This window comes from Takifugu flavidus, chromosome 10 (genome assembly GCF_003711565.1).
Source record: "Takifugu flavidus isolate HTHZ2018 chromosome 10, ASM371156v2, whole genome shotgun sequence".
Taxonomy (NCBI): domain Eukaryota; kingdom Metazoa; phylum Chordata; class Actinopteri; order Tetraodontiformes; family Tetraodontidae; genus Takifugu; species Takifugu flavidus.
This window is the reverse complement of record NC_079529.1, coordinates 3,528,158-3,536,425: the sequence shown is the minus strand read 5'-3', so window position 1 is coordinate 3,536,425 and position 8,268 is coordinate 3,528,158. Positions and strand designations below refer to the sequence as shown.

Genomic DNA, 8,268 nt, shown 5'->3' with positions numbered 1-8,268 from the left:
CAGAGGCCAACGTGTCCCCCCGTAGCGGCAGCCCACCTCGCTCCTTAAATGCGTAAAATCCCCATTGCGCTCAATATTATGAATGACCGTCCCCTCCTCGGCAAAAAAAGAAAGAAAGGGGGAAAAGCAGATTGGTTACATTTGGCATATTATTTATCAGGTTAGTTTTATGTGGCGTGTATGTGTGTATATCACAAAGGTTGTTTTGTTTTTTTTTAAAGAAAGTTGTTCCTACCTGAATTGCCAGCATAACATTTCTTTGGCGTGGTCCACGCTCACAGCTGCGCCAGGAGATGTGTTTTACTCTTCTGAGAGCAAACACCGAGGGTCAATCAATGCACATCGGAGCGGAGGCACACGGTATGTGGCTTTTATTCTCCTCGTTACAGCGGCACATTTTACTCGCTTTCACATTACATAATGTGGACGGGATGCTGGGGTCGCATCAAATGATTAGTTTAGCTGGAATGTAATGAAATAAACCAGATCGACCCGTTTTTGAATCTTTAGAGCGTCAGTAAACCGTTTGATTCATTTATGGAGTGGTGTCGGTTTATTATTGGAAAAGCGGATATGTGAAGGAACTGCAAAGAAATACATACATGCAAAACTGCACGTGTAAACGGGTGTTTTTAAAATATCTGTGAATAATTATTCAAGAAAGAATAATAACTGCATATGTGATGCAACAAAATCTATTAAGATAAGTGCACGGTATGTTCCTGCATCTGCCTTTTTTTTCTTTCACTGTATGAATGATAACAATGTTTTTTTCTCCACTTCATTTTTAGACACATGAAGGCACGGCAGTGTAAATTAATCCAAAAAGCTCTTGTCCAATCCTAGAAACACAAGGATTAATCAGTTAGTCCATCTATCACGCTGTGTAATAAAGGAAGCGACACGGGTTAGGCAGATGATGTGATGAATAATCCCTGGTTGTTTTAATTAACTTTTCCACGTCTTGTAATGACCAGGCTGGTCAACAGACCCGGTCAATAAGCATGTTAATATCAAACAAATAAAACCGCCGATGATTAAAAACCTCCCGCGTTATTAAATTTGAAATTCAAATGAAATTTATGCCTCCGGAGCGCACTGCATGCTAATAGCGCCTACGAATGTGCCAGGGTTCAACGCGCTTTTTGCCTTCACGTTCTTATTATGTAACAGCAGCTTCCTCTGAAGATAAAACTAAATGTCAGCGGGGAAAACGATGAAGCAATTCAGCCCAGCCGTCTTACAATTTCATTCTGACACAGAGTGCTTTTGTGGCCCAAATAATCTGTTAATCTGTGGCACTCTCCATCGTGTCCACCAATTACGCGTTTTCACAAGGTTGTTTTTTTTGTGTTGCCATTCCAAAATATGAACTTTACAAATCAGTGCGTGATGCTTTCGGGCAATACACGGAATAATCCTCCACCGGAATGCGCCAACTATACAGTTTTAATCAAAACTATTACCATAATTGAGCACAATTACAGTGATGTGAACGTCTGAGACGGTGTAATATCGGTCCTTGGTCAGAACAATGAAGCCTCTGTGTCCTAATAGTTTGTCTATATTAAGTCTTGGACAGTTAAAACATACAAAGTTATGCCTGAACAGAAATAATTTCAGTATAATAAAGATCTTTTTATAAAGTAAACCTGTCGCGGCTTTGATAGGTGTCTTACTTGTACTCGTGGAAGGCACTTTTTGAGCTCAAGAATCATTTAAGATGCTGCTAAAATAAATATAAGTCAACTTTGATTGGATTGGATTTGCAGCAATTGTGTTGACGTCGCTGGTTAAGGCGAACCTGCTGGATCCACCATCAACAGGCTGCCACCCCATCAACCCTTCCTTCAAAATTTATAACCTGATATTCTGTAAAATTTCAACAACAAGCGCCCCCACCCCACCCCACCCCAATACCTCCTTCTTAATTCGCTCTCATTTAACTTTACCTTCCTTCCGCTGTCTTTTATTATGGAGGGGGCGGCGGTGGGGGTGGGCGAGGGTGGAGAGCTGTCTGAGGGGGCTCTATTGATGACCTCACGGTCGTTTGCGGCGGTGCGGCGGGACGCGGCCGCTGATTGGACGCCCGTGTCACAGCGCCACTTCAAAGCCGGAGAGGAGCCTACAATTGTGGAAGAATGGGCGGAACACATCATTGTATTGCGCACCTCTAAAAAAAACAGTGGCTCTGATTCATAAATATAAAAAGATTCTGTGAGGAGGGCAGTGTTTTTGTGTGATGGCAACTTCACTTCTAGGGGTGAGTCGAAAGGACTTTCTTACTGGTTTAATTGGTTCTTGTCATTGTCCGGCCGGACGGGGATTAAACTTACAGCAGGCGCAAAAGTAGCACCGAAGGTAGTTGCTCAAACATAGTTCCAGCAAGTGGTCGTCCGAGAAAGCCTGTAAACTGGATTTAACTCCGTCCTGCTGGTTGTAGAGCATGCCTGTTTTATTTGGCACCCTCTTCTGCGTTCTGTAAAAGCTGCCAGTTGCTTAAGTTTTCTACTAAAAGGTAATAATAATAATACAATAACCACACAATGTCATTTCCAATGATTTTGAAGCATCTGCTGAGACTTACGAAACATTTTGGTAACTTCTTACTGTCCTTGAGGGTGAAATGCTGCGCAGGAACCCCAGTACAGAACCTGTTAAACTTGTTGGGCTGACCAGTCATTTACTGCTTTCCTTTTGCTCTCAGGAGGAGCCGAGGTTGGGATCGACTCCTTTAGCCATGCTAGCTGCAACATGCAACAAAATAGGGAGTCCGAGCCCTTCGCCCTCGACTATTTCGGATAATTCCTCGTCGTTTGGAAAAGGCTTTCACCCGTGGAAAAGAGCCGCCGCGAGCAGCTGCAGCCTCGGATCCGGCCTGTCCGGCTTCGGGGTGTCCCGCAACGGAACCGGCATCACGGACTCTTTTGGCACCAACAGCTCCAACGGATCCAGTGCCTTTTCCCTCACGCCCGGCACCACGTCTAGTTCACACTTTGGGAACGATTACTCAGTGTTCCAAGCCTCCGTTTCCAATAGTTCGCAAGAATCCAGCCACCAGCCGGTGTTCATCTCGAAGGTGCACACCTCTGTGGACAGTTTGCAGGGTATCTATCCAAGGATGAGCGTTGCGCATCCATACGAGTCCTGGTTCAAGTCATCTCACCCCGGTATCCCCACAGGAGATGTCGGAACAACCGGGGCGTCTGCGTGGTGGGATATGGGAGCAGGCTGGATTGACGTTCAAAATCCCAACGGAGCGGCACTACAAACCTCCTTACATTCCGGTGGACTCCAGACCTCCTTGCACTCTCCTCTGGGCGGATATAATTCTGATTACTCGACTTTGAGTCACTCTGCTTTCAGCACAAATCCCTCGCCGCACCTGTTGACAACTGGCCAGCACCTGATGGACGGCTTCAAACCGGTGCTGTCCTCTTACCCGGACACAAGTCCGTCTCCATTAGCCGGTACAGGTGGGACTATGCTCTCTGGCGGTCCACCTGCGTCTTTAGCCGGGTCTCCGAGGTCATCTTCTCGGCGCTACTCGGGTAGAGCCACCTGCGACTGTCCCAACTGTCAGGAGGCGGAGAGACTCGGACCGGCAGGCGCAAGTCTCAGGAGGAAAGGTCTCCACAGCTGTCACATCCCCGGTTGTGGGAAGGTTTACGGGAAAACGTCGCACCTGAAGGCGCATTTGAGGTGGCACACCGGCGAGAGGCCGTTCGTGTGCAACTGGCTCTTCTGCGGGAAGAGATTTACGCGCTCGGATGAGCTCCAGCGACATTTACGCACCCACACCGGAGAGAAAAGGTTCGCCTGCCCGGTGTGCAACAAGAGATTCATGCGCAGCGACCACCTCAGTAAACATGTAAAAACTCACAGCGCTGGGGGGTCCGCCGGCTCTGGCTCCGGGGGCAGCGGAGGGAAGAGAGGGAGTGACACCGACAGCGAGCACAGCGCGGCGGGCAGCCCCCCGTGCCATTCCCCTGACCTGTTGCACCCACCCGAGGCAACCCAGGGAGTCGGCATGAACGGCCTCTAAAAACTCCTCCGACGTGAAACTGTAAAACAACAAAGTGTTGCGATGAAACATGTCCGAGAGGACGTGGAAGTGGACATACTAAATGTATGCAAACATGCTTAAGTGTCGCCATTTAAAGAAAAAAAATAATTCAACGTTACTGCAACGTTTCACTGTCCAGCTGACGAGACAGAATTCCATAATCCCACATTTGTCCCATGAGAAACTTCTCATTAAATATCTGCGGTCTGACAGGGCCGAAGCTTTCTGAAACTCCCACTTGATATTTTGGGATTTGAAAACGTAAACTACAGAAAACACTGCGACTTGTGCTACTGCTGTTAAAAACACATCCAGAACCAAACTGTGGCACTTTATGACAGAGCAGAAGATATTCTTTCTCTTTTTTTTGTCCATAGAGGATGTAAAGATGTATGGTGGGATACGTAAAGACGGTGCAGTTGTAGGTTTATATCCCATATTGCGATGTCCTCCACAGCCTGGAAGTTGTGGTTACTTCACTTGGCTGCGAAATGATGTTGTAAATATAAGAAATGTAGGTTAGAATAATTACAGCCCAGTGTAAAGGTGAGTTATGTATTTGCCCAGGAGACGATTTTGTATAGGTATTTCTAGTTGCATATGGACTCTAGTAAATATTTGAAAATATACGGAAAAATGTACTTTGATTTTTCTTCGACATGATATGAAATGTATTTGTGGGGAGTTATATTTAACCACGACTTTTTCTTGTATTTAGGGGTATATCTTTAGGCGCACTTTGAATTTATTTGTAAGGTTTTGAAATCATTTACTGTTTACCCATTCATTTAATTTAAAGACGCATGTTGTAAAGTGATTTTAATTTTACAATGACTTTTCTTTCCCTTCGAGAATGGCTTTTTTATTGAAGCCACTCAATAAAGTGCAGACATGAATTCAGAGGTAGTTGATCGATCCGTTTTTGGAATTGGTGAGATGACAAAAATGTTATTTCATTAATAGAAGGCCATAAAGTTGAAATGGCCGGGAGCAAACTCGTGGCCTGTCCCTGATTTCTGTTACAACCAAATAGTAAAATGAAACAATAAAACAAAGCATGCTATTAAGACAGACGTTTGTGAATAAAATTAGGTATTCATCTCTAAATCTCGGACTGAATTGGATTTCACTGATTGAATTTCAAATTAGCCCAGGATCAACGGGTGGAATGCTAATCTTTCGATTTATTTTTGATAATTTTAACATAAATAACAACATAAACGGTATGCTGTTATTTATCCTCAAAATAACTTATATATATAATAACTAACCCTAACTTTAGTAGTTGGCTACATTTCAAGTTTGCAACCATCGGCGCATATTCTTGCCCGAGGTAACTTTATTAAATGGGCCTATAAATAGCTTATAGTAACTATATTAATTTAGGTTATTGATGTTATTAATATAGTTGTCTTAATAATTTAATTGTATTCAGTCCTCGGTCTTCTGTAACTATTAGTTTTCCGAGATAAAAGTCTGTGAATTCCTTCGAATTTTTCCCTGTTTTCACTACTTATAGTCAAACATTTTTATAACACGATCGTTTATTTGACTTCTGTTATTCCTGCCATTTTTCAGCAACACATTTCGACGCCGTCAAATGTGGTCGTTTTAAAAATGTGAAACTAGGATCAGAGAGAGAGATAAATTAGAAAGGATTCGTGAAATATCTACATATACCAAAACAATTTACAACATGATCTTTCGAAAGACGTCTTAAAACAGGATATTCTTTTTGCCTTTTATAATTGAATTATTATTGAATAGATAAAACACGTCTTAACTTCTGTCACAGCTAAACAGGCCTAAAGCGCCATCTAGCGGCCTAAACAACCAGCAACTGTTTAAAGTGAAATGAAAAACAGGCTTGTTTGTCACTATTTTTAAAATTCTAAAATATGAACATTCATTCCTTCAACTAAATTTTTAAAAAATACAAAAACTATAACTACAAGCAGCAAAACACTTCTACAACTTAGTCCATCATAATAAAATCTGGGAATTATGGAAAGTATAGACCATAACTCATCAGAACACCACACAAAGACTATCATTTATAAAAAAAAATTATAACCATAATGTGCTTTTTGCTTTATGAGAGCATTTCCTCAGTGTATCCAGCACCCACCCACAATCCTCAATAACTTCTTTTCTTTCTCTCTTGTTTCTCCTCACCTGAATCTTCTTTAAATTCTAAAAAGAATAAATTACAACTGCATAATTGCAGGTTTCCCACCTTTGCGTTTTCTTCTTCAGTGATGATGCGGTCAAGCAGGAAATGCTGCAGGGACAAAACAAAGGAACAACCTCAAACCACAAACTATTTTACTTTAAGAATTTAAAACATTTTCAGAGAAGTATCAGAGGGTATCTTTTCATAATAAGAAAAAAGCTTTTTCTGAATTACAGGTATTTTCTTTATTAAAAACATCATGACAAGCAGCACAGATTATTTTTGTTTTATTAAATTTTATCTAGCAAGTTGAATTCCTACATGTGACAGTAAAGAGAGAAAATAACTGGGAAAAATGATGAAAAAATGTTCTGACACAGAATTCTTGAGTTGAAGAATGTCTCTGAAATATTATTCAAAACAAAAACTTAGTTACATAGATCAGTAGGAATATTCTGGGTGGTGTCATATACAATAAACTTACATGGCCTTTTTCCTCTCCCTGGCCTTCAACAGTAGAACGTCCTGTCACAAAACAGTCATGTCAAAGTTAAATTGGGATAGAAAAGAATAAAATATATGCAAGAATACCACAAAGATGGACCAATATGACCATACGGCAGCATTTATTCTCACCGTGCTCGTATATGGATCAAGTTTGATCCAATCACCTAGAAAATCTGAAAAATAAATAACATCCAAATAGTTTTTAGGAGTCAGCTTTGTTAAAATCCACACACAGAGAACGCAGCAGGAAAAGCTCATTTTTCAACCACATGATGGCTTTTTCTAAAGCTGTAAAGCAAACCCTGATACTTCCCGTGCACCTCTGACCAGCGATGCATCTGTGGGCAGCCTCGTGGTTAAAACTGCCAACCACACTGACACTATCATCAAACCGACCGCTCGCCAGGGGACGCCAATTTGGCGAGGTTAGTGAAAATAATTAACACGGCTGCTGTTAGGCTGCCAGGGCCGACGCCGTACAATGTGTGCAGCAATTTAGATCGATTTATGTTATATCACAGGTGCCGCTTCATCTGTCACAGCTACTAAACCTCAAAAAAAAAGCTGCTCGGCTTACAGAACACGTCCTTGTGATACAGCAGACGTGTCAGTGTGCCTGCTGCTGGCTGTAACCTGCAGTTGTTTGAGAGGACTTCATATCACCTGATTCTGGAGTAAGTGCCACTAAGGTTTTTGCATCTACTGGGATGTTCAGACCGAAAAGCTTGATCACACAATGAAGCCATCTCCTCTAAGGTAATCACCTGCTCGTCTGCTCCTGAAGAAGGTAAGTTTTGGGGTGTCAATAGCATGTTCTCTGGCATGAAATATCTCAGAGCGAACTCCAACATGGCCGACATGTTGACCTCTCACAGCAAATCAACAGGTGAACGACAGCCCAGTCAACTCCATTTCCTCCAGTGAATAGCAGCAGTAACAACAGTTATGTCAGACATCCAGTCTGACTGTCTCGGTGCAGTAGCTGCCCAGCAGATTCTAAATTTTGTTGTACCAAAGCTAAAACTTTGAGTTCCTTCTTGGTGTAGTCCGACTGCAGGACTGGTGGGAAAATAGCTCCCCCAAGTGGCAGACACAAGTAAACTCCGAGCTTCGGAGAAATAATCGTGAAATACTCGATTGGTCACAGCTAGAACACATTTACATACTTATAGTGTTCCTGTTTTAAGAGGATGTAGGTTCATCCTGCAGGCCCATTTTAATAACCCAGATTTCTGCAGCCACCATTTACAAAGTCCCAGAGTTGCAGTCCCCTTCTGAATGAATGGAAGGCCTCTGTAGACGGAAGCATTTCTATACATTGTAACAATCCAAGTGTTCAACGTCACAAGACTAAAACAGTGGGTTCCTGTTACATATCGGTGGTTTGGCCTATATTCTAAATGTATGGGCAGTCTCCGTTAGTAATCTAGTCATCGGTACATCCTACTACCTGTTTTTTGAGATAACGTGGCTCTTGTCCTTGATGAGATTAAGCTCAGCTCACTTTGACCTTATCGGTTAC

General features: G+C 42.4%; 1 protein-coding gene and 1 long non-coding RNA gene across 4 annotated transcripts; one reads left to right on the top strand and one right to left on the bottom strand.

Annotated features, from left to right (window-relative positions):
* Positions 1 to 224: 224 nt before the first annotated feature.
* On the top strand, positions 225 to 4,966 carry sp8b (sp8 transcription factor b). 3 transcript variants are annotated; one of them, XM_057045359.1, is made up of 2 exons: positions 225 to 360; positions 2,708 to 4,966. In XM_057045359.1, the coding sequence occupies exon 2, from the start codon at positions 2,741 to 2,743 to the stop codon at positions 4,043 to 4,045; it is 1,305 nt and encodes a 434-aa protein (XP_056901339.1). In that variant the 5' UTR covers positions 225 to 360; positions 2,708 to 2,740; the 3' UTR covers positions 4,046 to 4,966. The 3 variants fall into 3 exon arrangements, with proteins under 3 accessions (XP_056901339.1, XP_056901337.1, XP_056901338.1); XM_057045357.1 differs by lacking the exon at positions 225 to 360 and adding an exon at positions 2,127 to 2,263; XM_057045358.1 differs by lacking the exon at positions 225 to 360 and adding an exon at positions 2,379 to 2,518.
* Positions 4,967 to 6,477: 1,511 nt separating this feature from the next.
* LOC130532625 (uncharacterized) lies at positions 6,478 to 8,190 on the bottom strand. The gene is made up of 4 exons (XR_008952379.1): positions 7,511 to 8,190; positions 6,876 to 6,910; positions 6,724 to 6,764; positions 6,478 to 6,642 (listed from the first exon to the last, which is right to left on the bottom strand). It is a non-coding gene; the product is annotated as an uncharacterized LOC130532625 (long non-coding RNA).
* Positions 8,191 to 8,268: the final 78 nt, after the last annotated feature.